The following is a 20,989-nucleotide window of genomic DNA, read 5'->3' on the forward strand; positions in this document are numbered from 1 at the left end:
ACTATCGAAAAACATAAGCATTTATCTTTCCATTACACACACATCTAAGTCCATTATAAGATGCATCACTGTCAATGTCATACTCCTTTATCAACTTTGGTGGTGTTAACATTGGAGCTTTTGAAGTGCTTTCTTCAATCTCTCAAAGTTTCGTTAATGTTCATCAGTCCACTCAAACTTAATATTCTTCTAAAGTATCCTGGTCAATGGTAAGGCAATCATAGAAAATCTCTTCACAAACTGCTTATAATAACCAACTAATCCTAGAAAACTTTAAACATCAGTTACATTTTTCAGTTGTCTCCATTTTAAGATAGATGCAACTTTTTGAGGATTGACTCGAATGCTTTTAAAATACTCTATATATTAATAAATTAAATGGTTAAATATTTTTTTACATAAAATAAATTATTAGAAGTATTAAATTTACATCAAATTTGACATGCATGATTTACATGAATAGATCATAAAATATAACGGTTAAATCGTTAAAATCTTAATCATATAAATAACTATAAAAGTGTATAAAACTATTTTAATTTTTACACCATGCAAGTCGATTCTTCCGTATAAAAAACAATTTATATTTTTATTGGGCGCGGATGAAAGATAATCTAAATATTGTTGCATTTGGTTGGTTGGATGTAGCACAGAGAACTAGAAAGGATCAGCAATGCGTTCTCATGTGATCTATATTCTATAGACATGTATATTAAATAAGAGGAAAATTGTGAGCCATGATTTCGATACTTCCAGATCCGCGTGGTTTCAGGCATAAAGGGTGGGCAGAGACTGTAGACCTCTAATTCTCACATGCCTTGCCTTGCCTGCCTCCTTCCTTGCTTCTACTCTACTTTTCTTACCTGCCTACCCATAAACTTGTAGTTAGTTTCATCTTTTTAACACGCTCACGTTATCTCCCTCACTAACAAACTCTCATATTGTTTGATTTCTATTATTTGGAGTCCAGTAATTTTTTAAATGCAAATAACGAGGAGGTGGTGGTTCACTCTTGGTTGAGATAGTTTGAGAGAGATAGGTATTGGATGAATTAGTGAAGAGGGGATCGAGGAATCCACGTGTACTAAGCTTGTTGACAATGGAGTCAAGGACGAAGATAAAGGGACAAGCAGTGACCTTAGGCCCCAAATGGTAGATTGTCATTTAGTCTCTTAAATTTATATAAAATTATATATTAGTATAATAATAAATTTGTACTTTCATTTCTAATAATTTATAATTCATCTCTAGTCCCCTAAGCAATTTTCTAGTTTCATCTTTGAGGAGAATTATACTATGTTCCTTTGTAATGTCAGTGATATGACGTTTTATCGAAACCGATTTTTTTGAAAACAGAAATTTTAGGTTGTCGACTTTAAAAATAATAAAAATTGGGAGTCGTCACCAATCTTTTATTAAGGTGTGGTTGGGTCACCTAAAAATTACCTTGGTCTACGAATTTTAGAAAAACGGGTCCGGGAGTCGGTTACGTATGAGGAAGGATTATCACCCTCATAACGCCCAAAAATTGGTACCTAGTTAATTAATTAATGTCTTAATGTCGAAAATTTGAAAATATAATCCTTAGCAAAAACTTAAAAACGTTACGTATTAAGACTTTTACCATTTCAAAGAAAGAAAATGCCACACCCAATGCGTTAGGGCACAACATTCTTATTTCCTCAAAAATGAATTAGGCCAGAATACTCGTGTAATAAAAATTTAAAAGAATATCCATTTATTCAAGATTTAAGAAATCGCGGCCCAATACGTTAGGGCACAATTCCTCCAAAATCTCAAACTCAGAATATTTTCTTTATTATTTTTTAGAAAAAATCTCCATTTCGAGAAATCAATGCGTCACATCCAATACGTTAGGACACAACGTGTTGAATTCTCAATAATGGTTCTTATTTTTTTTGATTAAAGAGAAATGCTCGATTGTTAGATTTAACGAAGAAAATCGGAACCCAATACGTTAGGGCTCAATTCCCTTGAAAATCCTAAATACGAGCATTATCTCAATTTGGAAAATTTTTTATTTTTATTTTTATTTTTAAAATCGAGTAAAAAATGATGTAATGTTATATTGAATGCATGTATAAATATCGCAATAACAAATAACAATAATAAATCGACAATTGTACGAAATAAGATAAACAAATAAATAAATAAAATTTAAAAAAACCAATGACATGCAAAGTATCAAATAAATGAGCAAAATAAAAAAATACGAAAACATAAATCAACAAACAAATAAATAAACAAAAAATATAAAGAAAAAAAGTGCATAATGTATACATTGAAATTATGGAAAAAAGCTATAAAATTTATATAAAAATATTTATATATATAATACATTTATGAGAATAAAGAAAATATACATATAGAAATTATAAAAATATGGATAGAAAGTATATATATATATATATATATATATATATATACACGTACATATATATGTAATAAATATATATAAATCATAAAAATAATAATTACACATATAAACTTAAAAAAAGAAAAAGAAATTATTTTGAAATTAATTAATTCTAAAAAAAGGACTAATTTTAAACTGTGATAAAAAATAGGGTAAATTCGTAAATAAATAAAGTCTGGAGGACTAAATTGACCGTACGAATTACATAGAGGGGCTGGAAGGGCAATTTTCCCTTCTCCTCTAAAACGGCGCCGTTCAAAAGGGTTAAATTGAAATTCAAAATAAATTAAAGGACGAATTAAAAAAACAAAAAAACCTAATTGAAAATATATTAAAAGGCGGAGGGGCTAAAAGTGCAATTTGCCCCTCCGCATAAAAACACGCGAACCCTAAAGCGGATCGGGTTGGGTACTCAAAACGACGCCGTTTTGGGCGTCTGAGGGTTCCCCAAAACGGTACCGTTTTGGTACCCTATAAAAAGCCCCTAACCTAAAAAAAATCATTTCAAAACTGATTCTTTAAAAACAAACTTAAAAAACTCTCCCTCCCCCAGTCCGCTCGGCTATGGTCCGGCCCATCGGCGATCATCGGCGGTTGTCGGCCACCACGCAAGCACCGCATCTCACGGTGGCGGAAAAAGAAAATCCCCTTTTCGGCCCTTCTGACCTGTCCAAGTACAAATCGGGGCTCAAAATTCCCAAAATCCGGCAGAATACGCGGGGAAATCACGAAAACCTTTCGGTTTTCGACCACCAATCCTCGAGGGTGGCTCTCTCTCAATCCTTCAAGCGGTGTGACAGATCCGAATGAAGGTGAACTTCTTTCTCCCTTATTTTATTTTATATCGTGTATAATAAAAACAATAAAAAGAAAATAAATAGTAAAACGAAAATGTATCAACCTTTGGTTTCGATCTCCTTTCTTTGTTTGTTGCGAAAACACTTATTTCTTTTTATTGATTTTTTCCAAAATCCCGATCCTTATTACAGTGTGTTTAATGGCCTTTTATAGCCATTCTCAAAATATATGAAGAAACGAATCTGCCTATATTGATTTGATTTGCAAATCTTTCGATTTTGTTTTCCATATACTGTTTGTTTCCTTTTTTGTGTGCAGATGAAGGTCGGGGATGCTGGTGGCTTGGAGGGCATGGTTGCGGCGCTGCTGATCCTTAGAAAACCAACCCTAGGGTTTCTTCATTTATTTTGGGCCGCATTTGTAGCTGGGCCACCGTTTGAAATTAGGCCATGTATTTTGAGTTTAGGCCGTATTGGCCCACTGTAATTTGGACCCTATTTTTCTATTTTTTTATTTTTTTATTTGTTTACTAAGAGCCTTTTAGACCCGTGCCAAAATCGGGTATTACAACGTTCTAACTCAAAAATATGACCTCTTAGGACAACTGAGTTATAAATTAGTCTAAAACTCCACGTGCACTCAATGAAAGTGATCTCATGAAGGTTTACCATAACATGGATTGTGATTCAAGATTCACAAACTCACCCAACGTAAGCACGTGCATAACTTGTGATTCGTTTGTTGGTGACACATAGAAGGGATATAACACAAATATTTAAAAAAAAACGTGTTGATTGGAAAGCTGTTCACGAATGAAGATGGTTACAAACCGTCAAAACGGTGAAGACGAGGTCGGCCATAAACGACCGAAGTGAAAAGGATCACATCAGGTCATAGAAAAGAGACTGCATTAGGTTGAACAACGGCCAATAACAAACAAAAAACCAAGATATAATGTAGAAAAACTTTTGAGGGAAATTTCATATAAAAAAAAACTTTACTTTAGAAATTTATTATTATATTAATTAAAATTATATAAAATTGACAAAAAAAATATTAATGTTGTGATTAATTGTCTTAGATGCTCATTTTTTAAAATTGACATGGAGTAAATTGCTTCATTTTTTAAGAGCGATCAAATTGCTCAATATCAAAATGGAGTAAGGTTAGAAAAATATTCTTATCAAACAATTTTTGTTATGTAAATGATTAACTATGAAGTGTGTTTCATTCTCATAAACGAAACTCAAACACATAACATAATTAAGAGGCGAGGTGAGCAATCACCATATCATACCTCATAATCTAAGTCGAATTATTGAAAAAAAAATAGATTAAATGATAATGTAAAGAATTACAGTTTTCATTAATCAATTATTAAATTACTGAATTTTTTTAATTCTTTTAATAAAATAATATTACTGTATTTTATTTTCCTTATATGTATTATTTGATGCTGACAGGGATAGTTGGCTACTTGATAGATATGCCAAAAAGAAAGAAAGTTGGAAGAGAATCAAAGTTTGACGTCAACAACATCCTCCAATACTTAAAAGGTAGGTGAGGGACATTTTGCAAAGTTTGGTTTACTTACCTCACATTATCACCACTTTACCCTATTCTTTGTCAGGCACGTCCCAGATCTAATTTGTAACGCTACAAAATATCCATATACGATTTCGTGCCGATTTGATATAGAAGAATTTTAAATATTTTTTCCCTATTATTTGTCTAGGAAAAAAATTATTTCAAAAAATTTGGGGTAAAAGGTGAAAATTGGGGGAACAAACTTATGCGGTTAATGTTATGGACTTGGTTATAATGTTAGACATTTCCCAAGGGTTTATTAGCAAATTTCCCAAATAGGAATAGAGAAACAAAGTCACCATCATTCTTGTCCCCTTCTTCGCTTTTTGCATCGACTTTTGAAAGAATGAGAAAAGGAAAATTTCCCCCTTCTCATTTATTAATCTGGTTTAATGCACGTATTAGTCCCTACACCTTTTTTTAACTTTAATTCTAGATGATGATGAACAATAGCGAGTTAAAAAATAGTAAAAAATGATGATGATGATGAACAAGTATTTAATTATTATAACTCCATTAGTGGGTTAATGGTTGGGTGACTAAAATATTTAATTATTATAACGACGGTGACTAAATTACAAGTATTTTTATTTGGGTGACCAAAATGAAAGCGCCCAAAAAGTTGAGTAACGAACTAGAAAATTTACCCTTTTTAATTTCACCAAACTCAATTTCAACTCACCAGTCTTAATTAGTTATATTATCGTAAAGATTGTGCCAATTCATCATGTTTGAAAGCATTAATGTGGAATTAAATCCAAATCATAAAAACTTGTTATTGAATGACACTCGATCTGTGTACATGTCAAACTCATAGAGATAAGAACTTAGTATTAATACACACACTTCAACTTTGCAAAGGTAATGGAGACTTCCAAATCGGATGTGGCTTCACGAAATCCTCAATGAATCTACGCGTAAGAAACAATGACACGTTAAGTATAAAGACTTAGTAAGTACTAAAGGAAGATATTCAACCTACCTTGATGACTTATAAGGATTTATTTCACATTATGAGTAAAATTATAATGAGCATAGCTCAAGTTCTGATACCATACATTTAAATCCCTTTTTATAGATGGATCTATAGATGGATCCCTTTTTAGGGTTACGGAGTATTACAGTACAATTTAGAATATTCAGTATCACACAGTATCAATTTTACAATTTAATTATCAAATATTCATATAACATTTAAATTAAAGTGAAACATGTATTTATGGGCCTTAAATCGAGCCTACAAGGCCTTAAAAATAGTTTAGAAACAATTAGGGACCAATTCGATACAAATCAGAAGATTTGGGGTAAATATGAAAATTTTAAAAATAGGGGTCACACGGCCGTGTGTCCAAGCCATGTGACAAAGCCCAGACCGTGTGGCTCCAAACACGGTCGTATGGCTATCCTACATGCCCATGTGCTCACCCGTGTGTCCGCCAGTGTAACTCACTGACTTGGGTCACACGGTTGTATTGCCAGCATTGTGCTAGCCCTTGTGAACCCTACACCTAACATGTTTGGAGCAAACATCCATGTGGGTTGCCCGTGTGTGACACATAGGCGTGTGACAGCCCGTGTCCCAGGCCGTATGTGCCAAAAAAGACCCAAAACTTGCCCATTTCACATCCAATTGCTTAGGTACCTAATTATACACTTACACACATGTTTATAAGACTTTGGAATGCATTTTAAACCACTCAAATCAAGTTAATCAACCAGCCTATGTGTCTAACCAATGTGCCACCATTGACAACACATTTCAATCACATAATAAACCATTGTCAAGCTAAACTTTCAAGCCACCCATGCATACCACATCAAATAACAAAACTTACCAATTCATGCTTAATTAGCATCAACCACTCATGCCTTTAGTAGAATTAAGCATACATGCCTCAAATAGTTACTTGACATAACAATATTACAAGTAGATCAAGCTACCACATAGGTACGTGCTTAAAACTATCACAAAATATCCACCATTAGCCTATTACATGCCATATAAGCCAAGGTTACACTCAAGGTCTACCAAAAGCTTCTCAGATAGTGTGATTCTTCGAGTTGATCAGATCTCTCGATTTCCACAAAAACGTAATCTATAAAGAAAAAGACAAGGACACGAGTAAGCTTACATAAAACTTAGTAAGTTCGTCAATTAAACGATAAAACATACCAAATTAAAATAATAATTCAAATAACAAGGTTACTAACAGAGTTCCTATCAATCACAGCTCACAACAGGTGAGTAATGCTCAAACAATGGTGCAAATAAATTTCTCATGTTTTAATAACATTCAATGATCAATAAAACATTGTCCGATGAACGATATACAGATACGAGTACACAGTTAACCACCCAGAACACACCAGACACTCATACAAGCCAATCCAACTGATAACACACCTCGACACTAAGTGTCTAGCCCATAGGCTAACATCTGCCTCCGTAACACACCAAAAAAACACAGTAATATAACACGATAGTCTGCAACATATGCAGGACCTCAGTATATTCAATGAACAGAGGATATACAGAAATCATCATCACATTTCATACCAATCCCTTACCACACGCAAAACAACTTACTGGTATGTCAATCATACTCTATCCTACGTTCATCGACTCAGAATATTCTAATCAATGATCGATACCATATCAATTCATTATTTTCATTCCCAAATATATGCATCAGTATTATCCATCATTCTACAATTAAGTTCATATAATATACATTTAATATGTATTAAAATTGAATGAACGAACTTACCAGACTATACTGTAGCGATGACAAAGGTGCAAAGACTATTCAACAACCTCTATATGCCTCGATTTTCAACCCATTCTTGATCTAGAATAATAATTTTATTCAATTAAATAATTCCAACAGTAAAATTAACTCATTTTATGCAATTAAATCCTTTTATAATTTTTTACAAAATTTCCCCAACATTTTACTTCTATGCAATTTAGTCCCTAAGCTCAAAACTCGCAATTTAACCAATTTTAACTAAAACTAAGTTCAGTCGAATTGTATAGCACTCCACTACAACCCATATTTGTTGTTATTTTACATCAAGTCCTTTTAATTTTATCACTTTAACATTTTAGTCTTTAAACATTAAAATTACTAAAATCTACTTTACAAAATAGTCATATTTAACAACCAAGCTTAATAATCTACCATAAAACTTCAAGAACAACTCAAACTCATCAATGGCATAATCTATAACATTTAATAGTTTTACAAATTAGTATCCAGGTTAGCTAGGCCAAGCTAATACGAGCTCAAAAACATAAAAAAATACTAAAAACAATATCAATGATCACTTACATACCCCAACCCTGGCTTGACCGAAGCTTTCTTCTCCCATAACAATGGCCATTCAATTTCCAAAAGAAAAGAAAGGAAGATGATAACTTAATTTAGCATTCTTTTAATTTAACCTTTTATTTACTTAATTTACAATTGTAACCTCTACATTATAACTTAACAAAATAAATAAAACATGTCCATATTTGTCCATCAAATGAGAATATGGTATAATTATAGTCTAAGGGATTTAATTGCATAATTGATCCTTCAATTATTTTAAATTTTCAACTAAACAAGCTTACTTTCAATTTAACCCTAAATTAATTAGGACTAAATGACCAAATAGCCCAAAAGAAATTGGATTAATCATATCCACCACCACTTGGACTTTTTGGCCATGGTATAATTACCATTTTAATCCCTTTACTAATTTAAATCTATGGCGATTAACTTTTACCTCTTTACAATTTAATCCTTTTACCTTAATTAAGCAACCAATCATCAAAATTACTGGACCAAAACTCAATTCACCTATAATACGACTCTGTAAACATTTAATAAAAATATTTACAACCTTAAATTACGGTAACGGGTCCTAATACCTCATTTTCAAAAACAACTTGACTTTTGGACTGAACCACTTATTCTAATCGTTAATTCAATTAATTAAAAGTCATCAAATCAAAATTTAATATAAAAATTATTATTGACTCGTATAATTTAAATACTAATTTTACGAACTTACTCATCGGATTTGTAGTCCCAAAATCATTGTTTCCGGCACCACTAAAAAACAGGTTGTTACAATTCTCTCTCCCTTAAAAAATTTCGTCTCTAGAATTTCTTAAATAAAGTTACTGAATTCTAAAAGACTCTTCTGTTGTTCAAATCAAATCTGTCACCACAAACCTATTCTCGCTCCATTCTGATCAGTATAATAAATTCTACATTTCCACCCGTGAAAAGCTAAAAACAATTTAAAAATATGGTAGATAACACTACGAGTCCCTATACCATGTCATAAGTTAATTTTAATCCTTCTACTATCTAAAACAAATATTTTAGTCTATGTATGCTTGAAATTTTGACATTTTAATCCATATACGTTAATTGTGTTGTTAATGGAATGACAAGACTTATTGGTGATTTCCATTTCATTAGATCAAATATTAAAAAGCTAAACAACAATTTTAAAAATGAGTAGAGGTAAAAGGTTGATTTTGTTTTACCCTAAAATGTTCCAAATTTATTTGTTTTTCTTGGATATAATTGTTGTGTTTAAATTATTTTTAGTACACGCCAATCATTATTAAGTCACATTATTTTATTTGTTTTCCAGACCAGCAAATTTTTTAAATTGATTTAATGCCCGTCAATTAAGGTTAAGCCATGTCATTCCATTAATAAGAAAGTTAATGTTAGGGAACAAAAATTTAAAGAAACTAAAATATAGGGAATGATTTTTTTAATATGTTACATGTACTTGCAGTAAATCTTACATGTGACAATTACATATTTAGTACTCCCTAGGTAGAATTTCTGTTTTCAACTAACAAACAATTATATGTGACAAGTATAAACCTTTCCAAGGCTAGAAAGTACGTGCCTTGAGACCAATGGTGGTGGAGGGAGGAATACCCTGTTGGTTTTTGAAAACATTGTTTGGATCAATCAGTGTCTTGGCTTTCACCAACCTATCATAGTTGTTCAAGAAGTATTTTTCACCCCAAACTCTAGCCATCTCAACGGTATCTTCAGATAGGACGCTAGTGTTAATTAATTCCATCACCCCAAGGTCAAAGTCCGTGTAATTTACATAAGCTGCCCTTGGACCCCATGAAACATGGCTAGCCATTGCATCATAAAAATCTCTTATCCATTCTCTATATTCATTGCTTCTGTTTTTTTCTTCTTGATGCCACTCGACCAGGTATTGTATTGTATACAAATTCCCATATCTATGAGGAAAAGCAATTGAGTCGTTGCTTATGTTGTTCATTATGCCACCATAAGGGTCCATGATTATATATCCTCTGGGCTGCTTTTCAAGAATGTCGATGGCAGTTCTTATGCCCGTAAGAGATATTGGATTCCTTACGTAGTCTGATTTGGCCTTGAAGTAATGCTTGTCATGCAGGTACCTGTTCTTGAGGTCTGAGACTAGGGCTCCATCACCTAGACCAGAGAAGAATAACACTGATTCAATCCAACTCATTTCCTTGCAATCTTCCTCGGCGACACCCAATTCGGCAAAAACCCGGCGTAGGATCAAAACAGCTTCTCTTTTTCGACCGAGGAAGAAGCCGTTAAATGTTGCTGATATGCCAATAGACTTAGCCTGAGGCAGGCCAGCACCAACAGCGCATGACAAATACATATCACCTTCTAAATTTGGAGCCACATGTTGCCATTTGTTTACTAAATTGGCTACATGTGCTTTGGTGCCCGGTCTAGACACAATGAAGCTGGTTACGGTCTTTGGTACTCTCAATAACTTAATTTTCCAAGCGTAAACGATTCCCCATATGCCACCACCACCACCTCTAATTGCCCAAAATACATCTTCTCCCATGGCTTGCCTGTCTAATAATTCACCCTCTGCATTAAGGAGAAGAGCATCAATCACATTATCAGCTGCTAGCCCATATTTCCTAGACAAAAACCCAAAGCCACCACCACCAATATGACCACCAGTCCCTACCGTAGGACATGATCCTGCTGAGAATCCATGAATGCCACTTGACTCGGCAATAGCATGGTATGTCTCACCAAGTGTTGCACCACCTTCCACCCATGCTGTTTCGTTTCCCAAATCCACGGAAACACTTTTTAGATTCATCATGTCTATAATCACAAATGGAGCCCCATCACTAGCTACCGATGAAGTACCCTCATAGCTATGGCCACCACACCTTACTCTAATCTCCCATGGCCCTTTTGTACAACACACGACAGTGTTGATAAGTTGCTCTTTATTCTCCGGTAAGATATTAGCTATTGGCTTAGGAATTGTGGGTTCAGCAAAACGAAGATTTTGAATGGAAAAGTTGAGAAGAATAGAGTAGTCATGATTATGTACGTTAGAGGAGATGGTATAGTTGCTGATATTATAATAGTTAAGACAAGACATGATATTTCTCTGATCAGTGGCTGCTGAGCCCGAGACCGAGAGAGATGAGATAAGAAAGTGTAAGAGAAGGAGGCTCAAGTTCACCATGGCTGTTAAAGATAGGGATATCAAGGAACCTCAGCTGCGGATTTTATGGAATATTGGAGAATCATGGTATACGTTGACGACAACGGGATGGACAAGGCAAGATGGAATACAAGGGAGTTATCGTGGCCGGCCATTGTTATTCTATTAGAAGTTATGCACACAAAAACTCCCATCGCTATTTTTTTAAGGATCTCGAAGAGCTAGGCAGCTTGCAACAAATGAAATGTGACAAAACTGCTTGCATATATATATGAATATGATATTAGCTAGATGCATTTTCAATTGATTCCCATGTAGTAGTATACCATGGTTGCCATGGAACTCAACGCAAGGAAATAATTTCTGTAACCCCGCCCACCGCAAGAATCGTCCACAGTTTTTTCATAGGATTTAGTTGAAATAAGTATTGATTCAACTGTTGGAGGGATCAAAATGGACATTAAGAGGAATGGTGATCTCATGGACTCATAACTTTATCACCTTATCTCCATTTAATTTAACTTCAACCACAAAATATTTTTGATTAACAAGTAGGTTTTTTTAAAATTAATATTAAACATACACGTTCAAATTATATTATCTCATTCCCGCCTTAATACTAAATTTTTCTAAAACAAATTATTTGAGTTAAATCATTCTATTTTATTTGAAATTTTATAATTTTAAAAGTTCTATTTTGAACTAACAAATGATTGGAAGAAGTGATTATGAGTTTCTTCCTCGGTATTTGTATTGAGCTTAAATCGAAGCCATTATTGTTGGGAAGACTTTATTTTAATATCACTCCTAGTCCAAACATGATTAAGCTCAAATTGTAAAACAAATGAAAACACTTAGTTATAAAAAAAAATTTAAAAAGAGAAAATTTTTATGAGACTCCAAACCGTACTACCTTATAACAATGTTATCTGAACCTATTATAAATTGGTTGGTCACATCAGTTAGATTATTCAAATCGTCTTGAAAATAAATTATCTTATTGGTTAAACTACATAAATGGTAAGGTTTGTAGTTGACCTATAAAAATATTGTCATCCAAGCAAACAATCCAAAGTCTATCGTGTTTCATCTCATGTTTTAATTTGCACGACAGACTGAACTCCAATCCGTCTTTCCATTATTTGTTTGACAAGACAAAGAATAAGACAAATGTACATAACGTAATACACGTGGCAAATGAGTAATTTACAGAAACCAAAATATAGGGAATGAATTTTTTAATATGTTACATGGACTTGCAGTAAATCTTATATTTGACAATTACATATTTAGTACACCCTAGGTTGAATTTATGTTTTCAACTAACAAACAAGTATATGCGACAAGTATAACCTTTCCAAGGCTAGAAAGTACGTGCCTCGAGACCAATAGTGGTGGAGGGAGGAATACCCTGTTGGTTTTTGAAAACATTGTTTGGATCAATCAGTGTCTTGGCTTTCACCAACCTATCATAGTTGTTCAAGAAGTATTTTTCACCCCAAACTCTAGCCATCTCAACGGTATCTTCAGATAGGACGCTAGTGTTAATTAATTCCATCACCCCAAGGTCAAAGTCCATGTAATTTACATAAGCTGCCCTTGGACCCCATGAAACATGGCTAGCCATTGCATCATAAAAATCTCTTATCCATTCTCTATATTCATTGCTTCTGTTTTTCTCTTCTTGATGCCACTCGACCAGGTATTGTATTGTATACAAATTCCCATATCTATGAGGAAAAGCAATTGAGTCGTTGCTTATGTTGTTCATTATGCCACCATAAGGGTCCATGATTATATATCCTCTGGGCTGCTTTTCAAGAATGTCGATGGCAGTTCTTATGCCCGTAAGAGATATTGGATTCCTTACGTAGTCTGATTTGGCCTTGAAGTAATGCTTGTCATGCAGGTACCTGTTCTTGAGGTCTGAGACTAGGGCTCCATCACCTAGACCAGAGAAGAATAACACTGATTCAATCCAACTCATTTCCTTGCAATCTTCCTCGGCGACACCCAATTCGGCAAAAACCCGGCGTAGGATCAAAACAGCTTCTCTTTTTCGACCGAGGAAGAAGCCGTTAAATGTTGCTGATATGCCAATAGACTTAGCCTGAGGCAGGCCAGCACCAACAGCGCATGACAAATACATATCACCTTCTAAATTTGGAGCCACATGTTGCCATTTGTTTACTAAATTGGCTACATGTGCTTTGGTGCCCGGTCTAGACACAATGAAGCTGGTTACGGTCTTTGGTACTCTCAATAACTTAATTTTCCAAGCGTAAACGATTCCCCATATGCCACCACCACCACCTCTAATTGCCCAAAATACATCTTCTCCCATGGCTTGCCTGTCTAATAATTCACCCTCTGCATTAAGGAGAAGAGCATCAATCACATTATCAGCTGCTAGCCCATATTTCCTAGACAAAAACCCAAAGCCACCACCACCAATATGACCACCAGTCCCTACCGTAGGACATGATCCTGCTGCGAATCCATGAATGAAACTTGACTCGGCAATAGCATGGTATGTCTCACCAAGTGTTGCACCACCTTCCACCCATGCTGTTTCGTTTCCCAAATCCACGGAAACACGGTTTAGATTCATCATGTCTATAATCACAAATGGAGCCCCATCACTAGCTACCGATGAAGTACCCTCATAGCTATGGCCACCACACCTTACTCTAATCTCCCATGGCCCTTTTGTACAACACACGACAGTGTTGATAAGTTGCTCTTTATTCTCCGGTAAGATAATAGCTATTGGCTTAGGAATTGTGGGTTCAGCAAAACGAAGATTTTGAATGGAAAAGTTGAGAAGAATAGAGTAGTCATGATTATGTACGTTAGAGGAGATGGTATAGTTGCTGATATTATAATAGTTAAGACAAGACATAATATTTCTCTGATCAGTGGCTGCTGAGCCTGAGACTGAGAGAGATGAGATAAGAAAGTGTAAGAGGAGGAGGCTCAAGTTCACCATGGCTGTTAAAGATAGGGATATCAAGGAACCTCAGCTGCGGATTTTATGGAATATTGGAGAATCATGGTATACGTTGACGACAACGGGATGGACAAGGTAAGATGGAATACAAGGGAGTTGTCGTGGCCGGCCATTGTTATTCTATTAGAAGTTATGCAGACAAAAACTGCCATCGCTATTTTTTTAAGGATCTCAAAGAGCTAGGCAGCTTGCAACAAATGAAATGTGACAAAACTGCTTGCATATATATATATGAATATGATATTAGATGCATTTTCAATTGATTCCCATGTTGTAGTATACCATGGTTGCCATGGAACCAACGCAAGGAAATAATTTTTGGAACCCCGCCCACCGCAAGAATCGTTCACAGTGTTTTCATAGGATTTAGTTGAAATAAGTATTGATTCAACTGTACGAGGGATCAAAATGTAAATTAAGAGGAATGGTGATCTCATGGACTCATAACGTATCACCTAATCTCCACTTAATTTAACTTCAACCACAAAATATTTTTGATTAATAAGTAGATTTTTTTAAATTATTATTAAACATATGGGTTCAAACCATATTATTTCATTCTCACCCTAATACTAAATTTTTCTAAAATAAATTATTTCAGTTAAATCATTCTATTTTATTTGAAATTTTGTAATTTTAAAAGTTCTATCAAAATGATTAGAAGAAGTGAAACTGAGTTTCTTCCTCGGGTATTTGTATTGAGTTCAAATCAGAGTCATTATTATTGGAAAGACTTTACTTGAATATCGCTCCCAGTCTAAACATGATTAGGCTCAAATTGTAAAACAAATAAGAACACGTGGTTATAAAAAAAAAATCCATTTTGAGAGAGAAAATTCACATGAGACTCAAAATCATGCTACCTTATAACAATGTTATCTGACCCTATTATAAATTGGGTGGTCACATGAGTTGGACCTAGACTAAAAATCTCTTAACTAATTTTTATAATTTTATGATTTTTTATTTTTTATTTTTGAATTTGTATTAATTTATTTATATTAAATTATTCAAATCGTCTTGAAAATTAATTATCTGATTGGTTAAACTACATAAATGGTAAGGTTTTGATACGATCTCGTCCAAGAGCTCCATCAAATCTGTTGGCGAGCCAATCGAGCTACCACCTGGTCCAATTACTCAAGCTCGAGCCAAGAAGTTCAAAGAAGAAATTTCGGCCTTAGTTGAACAAGTTTGGGGAGAAACTTCAACCGGGCTCATTGATCGAGCTTGGGAGTGCTCGTCAAGTGCCCTATGCAATCTACTGCAAACCGAATTCTAGCTAGCTAATTTAGCTGATGAATAAGACTTAACGTTCTTTTGTTATTTCAATCATATTAATTATGTTTTAATTCCCTACAGCGTTATTACATGTCTGATTATCTTAGTCGTTTTAAGTCTATTAATTTTGTCCTAGTTTTGTACAGCATTAATACATGTCTAAGTCAGACTTCTTAATTGTGTCTTAGCATATGACACATTAAATTGGTGTTTTAGTTTGTCTTAATCAAGTTTTAATTTGTCTTACAGGTTATTCAAATAGTCGGCTGAACATTCATGCATTATTATTCCAAATTCATTGAAGCTCATTTAAGGAGAAACATGCACCCGATTGTTCATGAACCTTGGAGCTGCTTGGTGCACTCTTTCAAGTTTCCATTCGTGAAACGATGAGACAATCATTGATCTTCGTGTGAGCTGATCAGCCAGCCATCCTTGTTCACATCAATGGACCATTGAATACTTGGTATTCACACCCAAAGAACCATTCAAATTCGAGTGTTCCCACCAAAGACCCTTCGGGCGCCACAAGTTGCATTGATTAGCTGCTCATACATTCGGTGCACTAATGGAGCATTAACTTAGAATCATAATCATCATTGACCGATCAAGTTATTGATTCATTCAGCCCAACTCTAAGTCCACTCTAATGACTATTCGAGAACTTCAAGTATCAAGCTTCAATGACTGTTCGAGGACTTCAATTGTCAAAGTTGATTAATTAAGTTCTTCAAGAACTAATCAGCTGAATTAAATTGAATTTCAGCTTTCTTTAGTTGTAATTATTTTGTGTCTATTCGGCTGGTACGTAGCAGCCTATAAATAGTTTGCTTGTAACCTGTTTGGAGAACTTTTGATCTTTGAATGAATTTTAATATATTTGTTAGTTGTTCAACTCTAGTTGTTCGTAGTGATTCAAATTGACTTATCTAGTTTGCTGGTGGCATCAATCTGTTTCTTTTCGAACTTATCACTCTTAGAGTGTGAAGGTCACAGTCATATCCATCTATTCATCTATCACCTTGATAGCTCTATAAGAATTGGGTCTCTATTCTTTAATAGTGGTTCATTCTTCTGCTGTTGAGTTCAAATTCCATCTTTCCATCAACTTATCTTTCATTCATCTTTTTTGTTTAAAACTAACAACCTTTGAAACCGGCCTTTTTGATAAACAAAAACTAAGTTACTTAATTTTACGATCGGGTAACAAGCAACTCGATTTCATCAACGAATACGAGTTCGCATCAAGTTTGTAGTATTGTCGGCCAAGCAAACAATCCAAAGTCTATTGTGTTTCATCTCATGTTTTAATTTGTACGACACACTGAACTTCAATCCATCTTTCCCTTATTTGTTTGGACATTAAGAGGAATGGTGATCTAATGGACTCATAACTTTATCACCTAATCTCCACTTAATTTAACTTCAACCACAAAATATTTTTGATTAATAATTAGATTTTTTTTTAAATTATATTAAACATATAGGTTCAAACCATATTATCTCATTCTCACCCTAATACTATTTTTTTCTAAAATAAATTATTCAGTTAAATCATTCTATTTTATTTGAAATTTTGTAATTTTAAAAGTTCTATCAAAATGATTAGAAGAAGTGACACTGAGTTTCTTCCTCGGGTATTTGTATTGAGTTCAAATCAGAGTCATTATTGTTGGAAAGACTTTACTTGAATATCGCTCCCAGTCTAAACATGATTAGGCTCAAATTGTAAAACAAATAAGAACACGTGGTTATAAAAAAAAACTCTATTTTGAGAGAGAAAATTCACATGAGACTCAAAACCATACTACCTTATAACAATGTTATCTGACCCTATTATAAATTGGTTGGTCACATCGGTTGGACCTAGACTAAAAATCCCTTAACTGATTTTTATAATTTTATGATTTTTATGATTTTTTTATTTTTGAATTTGTATTAATTTATTTATATTAAACTATTCAAATCGTCTTGAAAATTAATTATCTGTTTGGTTAAACTACATAAATGGTAAGGTTTGTAGTTGAAGTATAAAAGTATTGTTGGCCTAGCAAACAATCCAAAGTTTATTGTGTTTCATCTCATGTTTTAATTTGTACGACAGATTGAACTCCAATCCATCTTTCCATTATTTGTTTGGCTAGACAATGAATATGACAAATGTGCATAACGTAGTACACGTGGCAAATAATTAAAATTAAGATTGAGCAAATAAGTTAATTCATAGAGATTCTTTTAATTTCTTTTTAAATTTTTAATCACTTAATCAGTTAGAATTAAAGTGATTTTAATCATTAGATTAAAATAAATAGTTCTAAATTTTAGATTTTAGATTTATGTTATTTTATTAAAATAAAAATAACACACATTTTTTTCTTTTCACGGTGTAATTAAAGTATTATGGTTTCCGATTTTTTTTGAGAAAAAAATTAGAATGAAAAGTAAGAAATTAGAGTTATTAAGATTAATCAATTTGGGTATTAGGTATATTTTTTATTGAAAAATTTGGTCGACTTGGAAATGCTTCTTTGGGATATTCATATGGCACATATGGAAAGACCACAATTTCCCTTTCTATTTCAGGGGACGCCTTGGAGTAGTATCGACGTTATTAAAATCTTTTATAGCTGGGTCAAACAGTTTATGATGTCAGCTAGGGGCCCAACAATAACAACTCAAGTTCCAACATTGTACACTAACTTGCATGGAAACTGGGTCTAATTAAATACTAACGGGTCCGTAAAGCTTGAGGATGGCTCTTCGTCAGTAGGAGGAATTGTGCGAGGCCAAGTTGGAAATTGGGTCTTTGGTTTTAATAGATTCTCGGGAAGCTGCTCTGTGTTTGAGGCGGAATTGTGGGGCATCTTAGATGGCTTAGACATATTGAGCAATTGAGGTTATGTTGATGTGCGGGTCCAGACGGATAGTCTAGAAGTGGTATCTGCCATGCAAGCGGGTCTCAATAGAGGATCCAACTCTACTTTGATTAGGAGAACTCTCCAGCGGTTTTCCCGGTTTCATCATTGGAGTATTTGTCACATCCCTAGATAAGAGAATTAGGAAGCTAATAGACTAGTCAAATTGGCTCATTTGGATAGTCAAGGTTTACAAATTTTTGAAGTATCCCCACTTGGGGAAATGGGTTACATAATGTAGTTTGCCTTTTTTATTTTCTTTTTTGTCAAAAAAATAAAAAAATTAGTCGACCAATTGTCTTTTATTAAGAACAATAAATGCCTAATACCCAAATTGATTAATCTTAATAACTTTAATCTCTTGCTTTCCATTCCAATTTTTTACTAAAAAATATGAAAGTAAAATTATCCAAATTTTTTTACCCTAAGATTTGAATTGCATGGTGAAAAGAAAACGAAGGAGTGAAAGATTGGATGTTGTTGAATTTATTTTAATAATGTGAGATAAAATATAAAATTTAAGACTTAAAACCATTTATTTTAATCTAGTGGCTAAAATCATTTTGATTCTCATTTTAAAGTAGTATATAATTACTACCTTAAATAATATTAATCAACCATTCTTAAAATGGTTCATTTCAACCACAGAAGTCATTTAAAAGTTTATAACATAAATTTTGACTCGCATTGTTGTCATCAACATGTAGATACAAACTTCAATTTCATCTATATTAAGGTAGATTGAATTGGTGTGGCACATCAGTTAGAAAAAATATATTATTTTTATAAAATATTATTAAAAAATACTTAAAACATGATATCACAGTTAAGGTCCCTAGTCCCTACTACCTTAAGTTTAAAAATAAATACATTTTTGTTTCATAATTTCTTCCTTCCAACTACATCCTAAGTATTACATGATTTAATAAAAAAATAAAACTTTCTAATATTTCCATTTATGGTGTATATATAACATATGTTTTAATGTATGCGTTGTACTATCGGTCAAATTCACCATGGTATACTAGTCATGTCTATCAACTATATTTAACAATTAAGTGGCAGGTCATCCAAATCTATAAAAATAAAAATTATTTAAAAACATGAATTCATAGAGATCGATGATGATTCTATTTAATGACATTAGTCGGTCTAAATAATTAGCTTCCTTAACTATCCCGGTTAAAATGTTGTGATATTTTCTCAAAACACATTTTAACACATTAAAAAAAATCTATTAAGGTATGATAAGTACACCTTTCTAACACACTCGAAAAAAATATATTATGATATGATGAATACACATTTTTAACGCAAATATATATATGGGTATGATAAGTTTGGAGTGGGTATTTTAGGAGAAACTTTGTCCTAAACAGTTTAATCGAAATAATCAACTAATTGGACTAACTAAAAGTAGAACCAAATTATATCAAATTATAATATAGATGTTAAATCTTAAATTTATACATAGTAGAGGGACCATAATCATAATTTTTATTTGAGTTTATTCAAAAGTTTGACTTTTATAAAAATATTTTTAATTAAAATAAAGATAATTACAATCATATTTATTTGAACAAATATATTTCTAATATAAATAATTATGATATAATTAAAATATTGAAAGAGGAAAAACATTGTAGTTATGTATATTTTGTAGTATATAAAATCAAATAAGAGGAAAAATAAACAAATGATACAAAAACTTTATCTAAAAATCATAAGAAAATTTTGTTGAAATAAGCTGCTTTTATTTTATAAATTTTCAAAAATAAAATAAATAATGAAAGATGTAGCATATATAGAAATTTACACAAAACTCTAAATTTTATGTCATGCATGCTCACTTCAAATGCCTACAAAGACTGGTTCAATATAATGCCGAAGTTAAGGGGAGCCGAGCCATCATGTGAAACTCCAAAATTCTCGATGTTGAAGCTGGAGCAAATGTCTGTCAGTCATAGCGAAGAATTTGTGTTAGAATTAAAAGAAGTAGAAAACTGGGGAATTTTAAGGACTTCATTAGCCCCCTTGATTAGCAATTAAACCATAAATATTTTCATGTTAGTGGAGAGGAGAAATGCCAACCATGGATGGCCTTTAAGATTTCTAAGATTAATTGTTAGCCATTAGATGCTTTAATTAAGGTAATTAATTAATTATAAAATATATAAGATAGTGGAAGAAAGCTACTCATTCCTTCTTCATCATTCGGTTCGACATAGTAAGAGAAGGAAAGAAAACAACTTCACGAAAGTTCTTCATTGTCTTGCTCATCAAATTGAACCTTTACTGACATTGATGACTTTAGGTGACTAGGTATGAACCCATACATTTGAAGGTTGATTTTTTGTAAGAAAATGATTAACTGTCATGGTTAAGTACTTGGAAAGCTTAGAGAGTGAAAAGAATTCTGACAATAAACATGTTTTTGGGTAACCTGAAGTC

The 20,989-nt window shown here is 33.1% G+C and overlaps 2 protein-coding genes across 2 annotated transcripts; both read right to left on the reverse strand.

The window, feature by feature from the left end:
• Positions 1-9,586: 9,586 nt before the first annotated feature.
• Positions 9,587-11,387, reverse strand: LOC105770478 (berberine bridge enzyme-like D-2). The gene has a single exon (XM_012591697.2). It carries the CDS (start codon positions 11,351-11,353, stop codon positions 9,728-9,730), a length of 1,626 nt encoding a protein of 541 aa, XP_012447151.2. The 5' UTR covers positions 11,354-11,387; the 3' UTR covers positions 9,587-9,727.
• Positions 11,388-12,426: 1,039 nt separating this feature from the next.
• LOC128042588 (berberine bridge enzyme-like D-2) lies at positions 12,427-14,395 on the reverse strand. The gene has a single exon (XM_052633986.1). It carries the CDS (start codon positions 14,319-14,321, stop codon positions 12,696-12,698), a length of 1,626 nt encoding a protein of 541 aa, XP_052489946.1. The 5' UTR covers positions 14,322-14,395; the 3' UTR covers positions 12,427-12,695.
• Between the last annotated feature and the right edge of the window lie 6,594 nt (positions 14,396-20,989).

This window comes from Gossypium raimondii, chromosome 7 (assembly GCF_025698545.1).
Source record: "Gossypium raimondii isolate GPD5lz chromosome 7, ASM2569854v1, whole genome shotgun sequence".
NCBI lineage: Eukaryota > Viridiplantae > Streptophyta > Magnoliopsida > Malvales > Malvaceae > Gossypium > Gossypium raimondii.